General features: G+C 37.8%; 1 protein-coding gene across 1 annotated transcript in view; it reads left to right on the top strand.

Moving 5' to 3' along the window:
- Window positions 1–15,596, top strand: part of LOC126336329 (sodium/hydrogen exchanger 9B2-like) — a 336,730-nt gene that overhangs the window by 300,182 nt on the left and 20,952 nt on the right. The window contains exon 8 of the mRNA XM_049999893.1: window positions 9,523–9,672. Coding sequence (XP_049855850.1) covers window positions 9,523–9,672 — 150 coding nt within the window. The remainder of the gene's footprint in view (window positions 1–9,522; window positions 9,673–15,596) is intronic.

Here is a 15,596-nt window from a genome sequence, read left to right as displayed (position 1 = left end):
CTGTAAATGATGTAGCTGACATTTGTACAATTGTGTTTTACAGTTCTTTACTTTCACTGTTCACAAACCCCCAATATTACCCAATTGTATGACCATTTCACTGTTGGTAAATGTTGATAAGTCTCATTAATAGGTTGCTAGCAACATCAGCAACTGCTACAATAGTTTGTTACTGAACGTCCATGAGCACTAAAAACCTAACCATGCAGTTCGTAGTTCTTGCAGAATAATATGGTGCATGTGACACTATTTTTCAAACAAATTAAACAGACATCATCATTAATTGTTCTAACGCATGACCTATTTGTGTTACTCTTATTCCTCTGTTAAGTTGATGCAGTGTTGTTAGTCTAAATAAATGTATGTTTCATGGCTGAAAATTGGCCATGGACTGACTGTCTCAGGACCAAAAATTGGTCCTTTATATATCCTGGCACTGAAACTACACATTGTGTGATGTTTTAAGTTACAAAAATTACAAATAAAACATAACTCACTAAGGTAACTGAATACATTGAACAATTCCTTCTTTTTAACAGTTCGTTCTACCATAAAGGTAAGGCGGAATTATTTGTTTAAATAATGAAATTAACAGATATAGCTACACAAATAATACTTTTGACAAATTGGTAATTATCTTGCAATTAATTAAGGGCTGGCGTTGCTAATATGTTTTTGAATGGACCCAAATAAATACTTTAAGAATCGTAGTAGTTCTTCTTCCAATATTTATAATTAGTACAGAATCTATATGTGTTTATGAGTCAACAATAGAATCTAAGACATGAAACAATTGCTGATTTCACACTATAGCAAAAGATATTAAGTAGGAATGATCAAAATAAATTAAGAAAATAATTACATACACAAAACTAAGCACAAAATTAGACCTGGTGCTATATTCCTTAATATTGAGGACCAACCTTTCTCTTTTATGAAAATGCAGATTACAGTCATGCATGTTAATGGTAATTAGACTAAAATGAAAATAAAATGAATTTAAGGAGCCAGGTGGCAAAACAAGAGAGGAAGTAAAGAGATCCCAGCTTCCTTCATCACATTACCCCCTCAATGGATTGACCAGATAGATATTGCAGATAGATAACTGGGCAATTGAGTGACCACAGAAAGTGGGTTCAGCATTCACATGCAAGAGAATATTACATAAGGCATCTCCTTATCAAAAACTACAGTATGTATGTTTTTCAAATTAAGGGGATGGAAGTTGTACCAAATCATCACCCAATTTCTCCACTCAGCTCTGAGTACTACTCTTATTGAACCAGAAAATTAAATCCTCACAAAATATTACCAAATAGTTGACGTATCAGAATTTTCACATCACTCTAGCACCACAGTTATCAGTTATTCAGCAAAATTACTTTTCTTCATTCCAGTATTACCACTCTAACATCATAATTCCTCAGAACACAAATAAATTTTCAGATAACTTATAGATCCAATAATGCAGCATTATATGACTTGTAACTCACTAAAATATTGCTCTTTCTGTTAAGCTCTCATGACCAGCTGCAGTGTCATGAATTGCACAATATACACAGTCCTAATGTTGCCTAGTTCAAAAATAGATTGTCAATATAGTCACACCACATTTGTTTGTATACAGTTATTTTTTCATTACTCAATCATGTCCATCAGCTCCATTATTTTACATACATTTCTTACCTTGTTAGCTAGTGGAGTGCATTCTCAAAAAATATCTCTACTGCAGAGACAGGCTCCCTAAACATTATGACCCCAGCATTATTCATTATTTTATTACTTCATTATTTCTTCATTGTCTAATGAATAACAAGTGCTCTGCTTATCCAATGCTAAATTGGTTATACTGAAAAATGGTTCAGAGCAACAGATCATTATGCTAAGGCAAAATTAACTCTCATTACTGATCCGGTAAAATTATCATTTAGAAGAACTATTATTTCACCATATTCCATCAAATTGCTTGAGATTCTAGCCTGAAGGGTGATATACATGAAAATCTTGCTTAGTCTTTCCACACACATTATTCCAGGCAACTATAATTAAAGTTTTATTTCCTTAATGTTAGAAGTGCCTGTACTATGACACATTTCCAGAGGTAGATAGTTATCTCCATGTACTAATTGCATTAAACACAAACACTTCTATTATACCACAATTAATATAAAGACCCAGTATTCAAGATGGTTTTTACTGTGTATTGCCTCTGCTGCTGCTCCAAATTATACTAATTTTACACACAAGCTGGTTATTTCAGATGTTAATTATAGTTTTTACATAATCTGCACCTTCTCCTCCACACATTCTGACACCTTTCATTTTCTGTTTACCTTATTTCTTTGTTTAACAGAAATTCTATAACCATAACACCAGTTTACTTATACTAAAGTGTCTTGCTGTACAAAATTACATTAAAGTTGAAGACAAAATGTCTCTCATTCACTTATAAACTACAGATAGGCTAGAAAAAGAGTTTGTCTACCTCAGGACACACACAAAATGAGACAGACAGCTGGGGTACACATTATCACCAAATAATTAAATCCAACACAGAATATTGAGCCCCCTAGGTGTTTAGTTTAAATGGTTTGATCCAGAATTAACATCTTCTCTTCCATTTCTGTTCACTGAATTTCTCCTACCATTTCCATGCCCATTCTAGCTATCTTCCACCCAACTATTCCTTCAATTTCTATAATAATTAGTGCTTTTCATCCTATTTATCTGAAACTCTATCCCTAATTCGTTATTATCATCAAAATTCCTTCTATTATCTCCCACTGATTGCTTCACCCTCTCCACTTTATCAACATAATCCAAAAAGTTCACTAACATTAGCCCTAGGGGCAGGTACATGCAATTTTCTGACTTTCTAAAGCAACTTAGTTTCTAAATCCATAATTATTGATTCACTACCCAGCTCTTTGTCCAAATATTTCAGGTTGCTTATCCAAAACTGACATAACCTTAGACAGTATCTTTCCTAGAGTAAAATCTCTTTCCTCCCCAAAATTCCCTCAAAATTCTATGCTGCTTCTCTTTGGACCAATATTCATCTAAAATTCTTTCTTAAAGCTATGATGGGACAACTGTCAGCTACCTGAGCTGCACGTCTATAAGCACACACTTTCAAAAATCCTCTTGCAAATGACATTTTTCTTTGTCATTCCATGTTTCAGGCAAATCATTAAATTCCCTCATGAAATCCAGTGGATGCACTTCCCCATATAGTTCATAATTATGAAATATCTTACAACTAACAAACAATGGACTGTTTGAGTCACTTCACACTCTATGTTTTAGATTTTGTACCTCTTCCACCTTTTTCTCCATTTCAGCCAATTTGGAATCTACATTTTTATTTACTTGTACCATGTTTTTCTCTACCAGTATTGCATGCTTGGTTTCTACCTCTGCTTCTAAATCATTTTTCAAGTTAACCCTATTTTCAGCACCAAATTTCCTGACTGCTATGACTTCATGTTTACACTGTTCCTCAGAAGCCTCTGCTCTCCTATTATAGTCATCACAAAGTTTCTTTCTCTCTTTCACACATTTACTACTCACTAATGTTAATATCTGATTAGTATTTTGTACTACTTTATCATTTCATCACAATCTTTCGCTATTGCCTCAACCTTCTTATTTAATTCTGAAAGATTAGAGCTGACTAAATTAATCTCCTTTTTAATTTCTTTCTTCAGTTCATCCTTTAAGTTAGCCATAACAGTTCTAATGCTATCAATTTTCTTTTCCGCCCTACTAATGTCTTTTTTCATACTACTAATGTGTTCTTTCATACTCACAGAACTCAAACTACTCATAATTTGCCTTAACATTGCTTTCAATTTTCCATTTGTCATAAACTATTGCCTTTGCTGACTTTCACTTCTATATTCTTCCTCCTTAGCATTAACGATTTCTTGCACTTCAGTACTGTTTTCATCCATTTCACTCACATCACCACACAATGTAGATGATGCTTTTATCATCTCATCTGCAATATGACTTTCTTTCCCCATCAATCAAATTTACATTCATGTCTGCTTTATATTCACTATTGCCTACCAGTTTAGTCCCCACTGAGTTCTATTCATTTAAGAACTTGACTTCTATAGATTTGTTGTCAAAAAGCATCAGCCCTCTGTTGTCAATTCTCCCATATCACAGTGTCTTATTCATTAAGACCACTCATTTTGTATCACTTAAAATAAAAAGTCTTTTGCTATGAATTATCTTTTTTTTTTTTTTTAACTTATCTCCTGCTGCTGCAGTTACTCCCACTCATCCACAATCTGGTCCACTGACTGGCTGCTGTGCCTTTTCTTCATAGTGGCTGCCTCATAGCCTCGGCCAACAATCTTTTGTTAACAGACTCTTCCATCAGTTCTTGGTAGAACAATGTTATAATAAATGAAAAGCACCAGTTTGCTTTTGTTCTACAGTATTAATTTTCTTTTTATTGTCTTAATGGTTTTTGGCTTACAAGGCCATCTTCAGTTGTTATGCTGTGCTGTCGATGCTTACCATCCCATTACTTGTTCATGTGCGATCAGACATTCATAATGCTGTAATTACTTTTCACTGTCAACTACTCTGTTCACTGTTATCAATAATACTGGTGCCACACATACTTTAAATTCAGTCATTCCATTCTAACTGCATTGTTCACAGTTCAAAGTTCATGAGTCATTGTTTCTTGTGCCCAAACACAATAGTTGTCACTCGAAAGGGCACCATATGTGGCATTCACCTGCTTCATTTCTTTGATGATAATCCTCAGTGTTGATGTATTGCATTGTTATGTTGTTGAGGTCTTCAGTCGTGAGACTGGTCTGATGCTACTTTATCCTGCACTAGCTTCTTCATCTCCCAGTACATACTGCAACCTACATCCTTCTGAATCTGCTTAGTTTATTCATCTCTTGGTCTCCCTCTATGATTTTTACCAGCCACACTGCGGCTCCAATACTAAATTTGTGATCCCTTGATGCCTCGGAACATGTCCTACCAACCAATCCCTTCTTCTACTCAAGGTGTGCCACAAATTTCTCTTCTCCCCAACTCTATTCAACACCTCCTCATTAGTTATGTCATCTACCCATCTAATCTTCAGCATTCTTCTGTAGCACCACATTTTGAAAGCTACTATTCGCTTCCTGTCCAAACTATTTATCATCCACATTTCACTTCCATACATGTCCACACTCCATACAAATACTTTCAGAAACGACTTCCTGACACTTAAATCTATACTTGATGTTAACAAATTTCTCTCCATTGCCAGTCTACATTTTATATTTTCTCTACTTTGAAAGTTATTAGCTATTTTGCTCCCAAATAACAAACCTCCTTTACTACTTTAAGCGTCTCATTTCCTAATCTAATACCCTCAGCATCATCCAATTTAATTCGACTATAATCCAATATCCTCATTTTGCTTTTGTTGATGTTCATCTTATATCCTCCTTTCAAGACACTGTCCATTCTATTCAGCTGTTCTTCCACGTCCATTGCTGTCTCTGACAGAATTACAATGTCATCGGTGAACCTCAAAGTTTTCATTTCTTCTCTATGGATTTTAATACCTACTCCGAATTTTTCTTTTGTTTCCTTTACTGCTTGTTCAATATACAGATTGAATAACCTTGGGTGATACACTACAAACCTGTCTCACTCCCTTCCCAACCACTGCTTCCCTTTCATGCCCCTCAACTCTTATAACTGCCATCTGGTTTCTGTACAAATTATAAATAGCCTTTCGCTCCCTGTATTTTACCCCTGCCGCCCTCAGAATTTGAATGAGAGTATTCCAGTCAACATTGTCAAAAGCTTTCTCTAAGTCTACAAATGATAGAAATGTAGGTTTGCCTTACCTTAATCTATTTTCTAAGATAAGTCGTAGAGTCAGTATTGCCTCACGTGTTCCAACATTGGTACAGGATCCAAACTGATCTTCCCAGAGGTCAGCTTCTACCAGTTTTTCCATTCACCTGTAAAGAATTCACATTAGTATTTTGCAGCCGTGGCTTATTAAACTGATACTTCAATAATTTTCGCATCTGTCTACACCTGCCTTCTTTGGGATTGGAATTATTATATTCTTCTTGAAGTCTGAGGTTATATCGCCTGTCTCACACATCTTGCCCACCAGATGGTAGAGTTCTGTCAGGGCTGGCTCTCAGTAGTTCTTATGGAATGTTGTCTATTCCGGGGGCCTTGTTTCGACTCAGCTCTTTCAGTGCTCTGTCAAACCTTTCACGCAGTATCGTATCTTCCATCTCATTTTTTCATTTACATTCTCTTCCATTTCTAAAATATTGTCCTCAAGTACATCACATGCAAAGCCTCTGTATACTCCTTCGACCTTTCTGCTTTCTCTTCTTTGCTTAGAACTGGGTTCCACCTGAGCTCTCGATATTCATACATGTGGTTCTCTTTTCTCCAAAAGTCTCTTTAATTTTACAGTAGGTAGTATATATCTTACCCTAGTGAGATATGCCTCTACATCCTTAAACCTGTCCTCTAGCCATCCCTGCTTAGCCATTTTGCACTTCCTGCCAATCTCATTTTTGAGATATTTGTATTTCTTTTTGCCTGCTTCATTTACTGCATTTTTATATTTTCCCCTTTCATCAAATAAATTCAATATCTCTTCTGTTACCCAAGGATTTCTACTATCCCTTGTCTTTTTACCTACTTGATCCTCTGCTGCCTTCACTATTTCATCCCTAAAAGCTACCCATTGTTCTTCTACTGTATTTCTTTCTCCCATTCCTGTCAAGTGTTCCCTAATGTTCTCCTTGAAACCTTCTACAACCTCTGGTTCTGTTAGTTTATCCAGATCCCATCTCGTTAAATTCCCATCTTTCTGCAGTTTCCTCAGTTTTAATCTACAGTTCATAACCAATAGGTTGTGGTAAGAGTCCACATCTGCCTCTGGAAATATCTTACAATTTAAAACCTAGTTCCTAAATCTCTGTCTTACCATTATATAATCTATCTGAAACCTTCGAGTATCCCAGGCCTCTTCCATGTATACAACCTTCTATCATGATTCTTGAACCAAGTGTTAGCTATGATTAAGTTATGTTCTGTGCAAAATTCTACCAGGCAGCTTCCTCTTTCGTTTCTTACCCCCATTCCATATTCACCTACTACATTTCCTTCTCTTCCTTTTCCTACTATCAAATTCCAGTCACCCATTACTATTAAATTTTTGTCTCCCTTCGCTATCTGAATAATTTCTTTTATCTCATCATACATTTCATCAATCTCCTTGTCATCTGAGGAGCTAGTTGGCATATAAACTTGTACTACTGTAGTAGGCATGAGCTTCATGTCTATCTTGGCCACAATAATGCGTTCACTATGCTGTTTGTAGTAGCTTACCCGTACTCCTATTTTTTTATTCATTATTATACCCACTCCTGCATTACCCGTATTTGATTTTGTATTTATAATCCTGTATTCACCTGACCAGAAGTCTTGTTCCTCCTGCCACCAAACTTCACTAATTCCCACTATATCTAACCTTAACCTATCTATCTCCCTTTTTAAATTTTCTAACCTACCCGCCTCATTAAGGGATCTGACATTCCACACTCCGATCCGTAGAACACCAGTTTTCTTCCTCCTGATAACAATGTCCTCCTGAGTAGTCCCCGCCTGTAGTTCCAAATGGGGGACTATTTTACCTCTGGAATATTTTGCCCAAGAGGACGCCATCATTAGTTAACCTTACAGTAAAGCTGCATGTCCTCGGGAAAAAATTACGACTGTAGTTTCCCCTTGCTTTCAGCCGTTCGCAGTACCAGCACAGGATGGCCGTTTTGGTTAGTGTTACAAGGCCAGATCAGTCAGTCTTCCAGACTGTTGCCCCTGCAACTACTGAAAAGTCTGCTGCCCTTCTTCAGGAACCACACATTTGTCTGGCCTCTCAATAGATATCCCTCCATTATGGTTGCACCTACGGTACAGCTATCTGTATTGCTGAGGCACCCAAGCTTCCCCACCAATGGCAAGGTCCATGATTCATTGTCATATTGGCTGAAAAATGGGGTGTAGAAGTCCAGCACTGAATATTGTAAATGAAGTAGCTGACAGTTGTACAATTGCATTTCACAGTTCTTTACTTTCATTATTCACGACCCTCCAATATTACACAATTATATGGCCAGTTCACTATTGGTAAAGCCTCATTAATACATTGCAGGCACCATCAGCATACTGCTACAATAGTTTGCTGTTTAACATCTATGAGCAGTAAAAACCTAACCATGCAGTTCACAGGTCTCGCAGAATAATATGGTGTATGTGACACTATTTTTAAAATAAATTAAACAGGCATCATCATTAATTGTTCTAACATATGGCCTATTTGTGTTACACTTATTCCTCTGTTAAGTTGATTCATTGTTGTTAGGCTAAACAATACATGTTCCACAACTGAAACTTGGCCATGGACTGACTGTCTCAAGACCAAAAATCAGCAAACATCCTCACAGTAATAGGCACTCAAACCATACATTGTTTGATGTTTAAGTTACAGAAATTACAATTAAATTGTAGCTCATTCAATTAACTGAATACATCAAAAAATTCCTCTGTTTAATAGTTCCTTCTACCAGAAAGTTTAGGCTGAATTATTTGTTTAAATAATGAAGTTAACAGATATAGTTCTACAAACAATACTTTTGACAAATATGATATTTATTTTGGAATTAATTAAGGGCTGGCTTTGGTAATATCTTTCTGAATTGAGCCAAGTAAATACTTTAAGAATCCTCCCATCATGTGCTGCTGCTCGCAGTCTGGCTTTAACTGTCTGAGACTGTGGTCATTTGGGTGTGAGTTGCATTTACATGAGTTTGTGTGTGTGTCTGTTGTCTATTTTCAACAAAGGCCTTGTTGGCCAAAAACTGATTTTGTGGCAATGTTCTTGTTGCACATTTTTGCAATTCAGCATCACTGCTATAAGGTGAGTAGCCACTATCCTTCTCATAATATTAAAACATACAGACATTCATACAAGCAGAACACACACATGCATGACCACTCTCTCTGGCCACTGACATTAGAGACATTGGTCAGGAGTGTGTGAGTTGTGCTTGTGTGAGTATGTTTGTGTTTTCTGCGTTAGAAGAAGGATATTTTGCCAAAAGTTCAACTGTGTAGCTGTCTTTTTGTTATGCCTATCTGCTACTCAATATCTTCTCTACATGGTGAGCAGCAGTCTCTCCTTTTCATTACATTGTTGTTGTTCCATCTTGGATTTGATTGATTTTACATACAAATAATTTGTTCAGTGAAAGGTATAGAGGATGAAACTGGTGTAACTAAAATGTATAAATTGCATTGATAAATGGTTTCATTCAACTGTAAAACTGTTCTGAACAATATGTAATATGGAAATTATGATCTAATGCTATATTGTAATTCGGTCAATGAAAAAAATTAATTTCTTGCTCACTGACAGTGTAATACAACTTATGTTAGGGTTTTTCCATTAATTTTTAGAATCAAAACCCTGCAAATGATGTAATGAAATTTCTTTGGAAATGTTTGCAACCAGTTCTATTTGGGCTGATTGGAGCAGAGTTCAACTTTGAGCTGATTGATGCTGACATGATGAAAAAGGGCATTGCCATTCTTTTTATTGGAATTCTGGTAAGCATAACCTGCGTCATAGTACAGCCTATGATACAAAAGTAAACCAAATACTCTTAAGTTGTTGCAGAAGATTTGATAACATCATCTTGCTTTCTTTAAAAGTGTTCAGCCAGCAGTGTACTATGTAGTAAGATTGATATGAGAGGGATTCTGGAATGTAGGTGCATAAAAATACTAGCAATAAACAAACTTTTTAATTACCACATTATTAATTCAATATCATAAACTAACACTGTGTTTAGAGCTTTCCCTCAAAACAGTCGTTTAATGAGTTCGTCAACCACTCTCTGTCATTGTATAAATTATAAACATACAGAATCATGGGTACTACTACTTTATGTTGCAGACCATATTTAACAGCAGAAGATCCAAGATTGTATCATCAAGTACAGGAAATTGTTTCTCTGACTAAAAAACAGTTTTGTGGGTAGTTACACAAGATTACAGTCCTGTTTGTTTTCATATAAGTAATCTACCTTCGGATATAAATAACTGCTAATTTTACTTCTAGCTGATTAAGCTAAACTCATCAAGAAGGTAAGACAGATCAAATCACTAAAAATTTTCTGCTCATTTTACATCACTGGTTTTATCTAATGGAATGAATTTAAACATGGTGATGAATGAAACAAATATCATTTCAATCTAAATAATAAAATAAAATGCATTTTAGTTTGCTAGTACAATCTAAAAGCTTAAGAAACTGAAAATATCATATACGTTTACTACACATAGACTAATTGAAATAGAACAGTGAGGAAAAAATCATGAGAAATATTTCCAGTGAAAACTTTGAGGACTGTGTTACCCATGTTTGCTGTTCCGTTTTATATTCCTGTTCTGGGATTTTTCTTGACACCTGTCTCACTATGTTATTGAACGGGCGCTGAAGACCTTGCTGTTGTGCGCTCACAACCCCTCTACTACTACTACTACTACGACTACTACTACTAATCACTGGACAGAGACCTAAATATGAGATCTGTTCAAAAAATTCTCAAACGTTCGTAATTTCACACCAGTAGTGTGTTGGCGTGGAATGCTACTGGCATCCCTGCCACACCTGTGTTTAAAGTGTAACTGCCAAAAGTTTTATTGTTGTATGTCTCTGTTAGTTATTGTTCAGTGCTGTATTGACTAGAACATTGTGTCACACAGTCTGCAAATTTAGGAATGACAGAATTAGAGGAGCAATGTCCCTGCATTAAATTTTTTGAGAAACTCAAGAAACCTTTACAGAAACTCACCAAATAATGTGAAAGCCCACAGTGATGAGTAATTAACCAGTACTCAGTGCTACAATTGGTTTACATGGTATTGACCAATGATACTCATGTCAGGAATGTCAACAAAACTGCACATGCCAATCAAAAACTGACTATCAGAGAGATTGCAGAAGAATGTAGCATTTCTGTTGGATCATCTCATGAAATCCTGACACAGCATCTTGGAATGCATCATGTTGCTGCCAAATTTGCCCCAGGGCTCATGAGGCAAGACCAGAAAGACCTTCACCTCACAATTTGTGAAGAGCTTTTGGATCGCTCAAATGAGAACAAGATGTTCCTCAAGAGAATCATGACTCATGACAGGATGTGGGTCTATGGTTATGATGTTAGAGACCAAGGTTCCATCTTCACAATTGATCAGGAAAAGTCCTCCAAGACCAAAAAAGCTTGTCAGGTCAGGGCAAATGTCGAAGCTATGCTGATAGTTTTCTTTGACTTTGAAGGGTTAGTTCATCATAAATCATGCTACAGTGACAAACTGTTAATCGATGGTACTACCAGGATGTGTTGCAATACCTGCAAGAAAATGTGAGAAGGAAACAGCCTGAAATGTGGTTCTTGTGCCATGATAACACACCTGTGCATTCATCCCTGTTGCTGCCTGATTTCTTTTTTTTATTTCCAAGGCTGAAAACCCCACTGTAAGAAAGAAGATTTGCAATGGTAGACAAGATAGAAGAAAATTCACAGATGGCACTTTGCGCGATCTAGCAAGAGGCATACCAAGACTGCTTCTGGTATTGGAAGCAGTGCTGGGAGTGAGGATTTTCTATCTGTTTAAGTGTATCACTTAACATATTTTGACTTCTTTATTCACTGAATGCATTTTGTTGGCTGCTTGTTAAAATTAAAATGTGGGCTTAAGGGCATAAATGCAGTGGTGGACATCTGCTCCCATCAGTAGATGAGCCATCAGCTAATGTTACATTGTTCACTCATCCCCTTCAGCAGGGAACTAGTTTGGGTTTCTGTTATTGTATTTTTGTTGGCACAGCAGGTGTTTATTAGTGCTTGTTACACGCTACCTCCAGTGGCCCCTATGCCCCGACCTCCACCCCCCCCCCCCCCCCGAATCCGCACATTGCAAATGCAGCCTTCCAAAAGTGGCCAAGCTATGTGAGAGTGAGTTTTTGGTCCTGTCACTACCTCCATATCTACTCCCCCACAACACTGTCACTGTGCACTGCATGAATGAACCAGCTGGATACCCATTTCTCACATTTCCATGTGTTCCAGCTCCTGTCTCTCTGTTTCACATTCCCATCCCACACAACTACTGCTTCCCTCTGAGCCAACAGTCACCCTCCAAAATCCATGCATGTTTCCCACCTCTTTTCACCCTCTACCCAACCCACCTGATACAGTCCATCACCCCCAATCTACCTGTCAAACAGCAGCCCCACAACTGCATGTTTAGTACGTATGCCCATATGATTATATATGTTTGTGTATTCTGGCTCATTATTAGATTCATCTGAAAGCTAGCAAAGCTTTTAATTTCTTTGTATCTGTCTACAACTCCACGCTTCTACCATTCAGTGAATTGTCAGAGCCTTATCACAAAACTAATACAGTAATTTATATAATATCAAAGGGCATTTATGATAACAGAAGTAAATTACATTGCAAATCAGATCACAAAATTCTAAGCAAAGTCTTTGCAGGATGTAATGTATTGTTTTGAAGATAAAAAGAGGCTCCTTCAGCAGTAAGATAAGAACTATTTGGAACATAATAGAACTTAATACAGGAAAAGTAAAGAAGGAAAATTTATTTACAATTTAATTGTGACCAATAGTCTGACATACAAAATAAGTGTTAAGTTTTATGCTTCATATGCTATAAGAACTGATTTGCCTCTCACATACTGATTCTTAAAATTGTTTAAACAAACTTGTGTGACTCTTAATCCTATCGAATGGCTGTGCCTCTGATTGCAAAGATGTGAGTTCTCTGTTAAATCAGCTCATCTTTTTACTGATGGATCTTCTCACTTTTTGCCACTAAACTCCTTCTACCAAGTCACTTCTCAATGTACTGTGAAGACCTGTGGACAGTTAAGAAGACACTGGAGCACATGGCATTTCTTGGTGGAGGGAAGTTTCTTGTCTCCATTGACTCTCTAAGTGTACTGCAGGCTATTCAGCAAATTGTTGAAGCATGTAGGATAGTTCAGATGATCCAGGATACTATCCATCTCCTAAACAAGCAGAAGAAAGAGGTGGCCTTCTGCTAAGTTCCTGGAATGAAGAAGCTTTCAGAGCACCAAAAGCAGCCTGCCAGGAAAATAGCACACCTCAACTTCACATCCCCCTAAAGGCTGCCACATGTGACAAATTAAGTGTTGACTAAGTGGCAATGGCAGTGGCTGGAAGCAGATAACAACAAGTTGTAGTCGGTCATCCTGAATCTTCATCTGTGACACTCATCCTTTCCATCTCCAGAAGTGATCCTCACTTGCCTGCATATTGCTCACTGCCCAATCACACATGCATATCTTTTGCACCAAGAAGACTCACCAGAATGCAGTTTTTGTGGTGGCATGGACATGAAACACCATGTTTTAATGTTGTTTTGTATTGTAAGCTGATAGGAGACACACCTCTGGCCTACAGAGGGACTTACCCTCACTTGTGTGCAATGACAACCAATGGCACCAAAGCTGTTGACATTTTGTATGTTGTAAATTATCCTTCCCATTTATCTGGATGGAGCTATTAAGGTGTTTTTTGGTGGTGGGCTCATCTTTATATTTCCATGAGCAACCAGCCTTCTTACTGACTTCAGCTATTTTCTTAATTCTTTTAACATGTGAAAACAGAAAATGTTTTCTCACTTACTTCACTGTTTATTGTATATTAGTGCTGCTCACTAGGATGCATGACAGCACAATTTAGCACTTTGTTAGCTGAAACGATAATGAAGGAATAGATAGAGGCTTGCAATTGTAAAACAACAGTGAATTGGTACAAGACAACGTTACTTGTGGGTGGAGCACTTTATACATTGTGCACTCACTCAAGAGTTAAAAGAACAGATAAGTTCAAATGCTTACATGAATGGACCCAACCCATAGAGGTAGTCAGAGGAAGAGCCAGAAAATTAGACCCTCTTTATAAACTAACACAGAACAGGTACAATAAATGAGTGATGCCCTACTAGGAAAAAATTGGGCACTATATTCAGCTATAAAACCAAGAGGGCTGCATGCTTCAGAAAGCCATATTTTAAATAAAAATAGTTTGAAGAACTTGAAAAGACTGAAAAGAAGATTAACAGCAAACAATTAATTGCACTGGGACAAAAAAGAACTCTACAAGTTCAACTAAAGCATTATGGACGCAGTGCAGAAATAACAGTTCAAATTTTATGGACACCTAGCAAGAATGGATGTAACTGATAGAGCAAAAACTCTTCTGTTACATCATGTGATCAAAGTTCATATCCAAGTGGATAGAAGAGATCAAAAGGGATGCACAAGAAACTGATATTACACTAGTGATGTTCCAAAACCGAAAAAAATTGACATAGCTACAAATATAAATTTACATAACTGGCTAACAATAGCATCATTATTATTTGAGCATAACATCAGAAAGTAGCATGTATGAATAAAGTCATTAGTCACAGTATTTACTTACAAAAAAATATGTGGCATGGGCAGTGCAATTGGGGGCGTCATCCCGTACTTCAATAATTGCTCCTTAGCTTGTTACATTACAAGCTACACTCCTGGAAATTGAAATAAGAACACCGTGAATTCATTGTCCCAGGAAGGGGAAACTTTATTGACACATTCCTGGGGTCAGATACATCACATGATCACACTGACAGAACCACAGGCACATAGACACAGGCAACAGAGCATGCACAATGTCGGCACTAGTACAGTGTATATCCACCTTTCGCAGCAATGCAGGCTGCTATTCTCAGATGGAGACGATCGTAGAGATGCTGGATGTAGTCCTGTGGAACGGCTTGCCGTGCCATTTCCACCTGGCGCCTCAGTTGGACCAGCGTTCGTGCTAAACATGCAGACCATGTGAGACGACACTTCATCCAGTCCCAAACATGCTCAATGGGGGACAGATCCGGAGATCTTGCTGGCCAGGGTAGTTGACTTACACCTTCTAGAGCACGTTGCGTGGCACGGGATACATGCGGACGTGCATTGTCCTGTTGGAACAGCAAGTTCCCTTGCCAGTCTAGGAATGGTAGAATGATGGGTTTGATGACGGTTTGGATGTACCGTGCACTATTCAGTGTCCCCTCGACGAGCACCAGAGGTGTACGGCCAGTGTAGGAGATCGCTCCCCACACCATGATGCCGGGTGTTGGCCCTGTGTGCCTCGGTCGTATGCAGTCCTGATTGTGGCGCTCACCTGCACGGCGCCAAACACGCATACGACCATCATTGGCACCAAGGCAGAAGCGACTCTCATCGCTGAAGACGACACGTCTCCATTCGTCCCTCCATTCACGCCTGGCGCGACACCACTGGAGGCCGGCTGCACGATGTTGGGGCGTGAGCGGAAGACGGCCTAACAGTGTGTGGGATCGTAGCCCAACTTCATGGAGACGGTTGCGAATGGTCCTCACCAATACCCCAGGAGCAACAGTGTCCCTAATTTG

The sequence above is a fragment of the Schistocerca gregaria genome, chromosome 2 (genome assembly GCF_023897955.1).
Source record: "Schistocerca gregaria isolate iqSchGreg1 chromosome 2, iqSchGreg1.2, whole genome shotgun sequence".
Classification (NCBI taxonomy): domain Eukaryota; kingdom Metazoa; phylum Arthropoda; class Insecta; order Orthoptera; family Acrididae; genus Schistocerca; species Schistocerca gregaria.
Note: the sequence above shows the minus strand (reverse complement) of the source record. Positions and strands in the feature narration are given on the sequence as shown.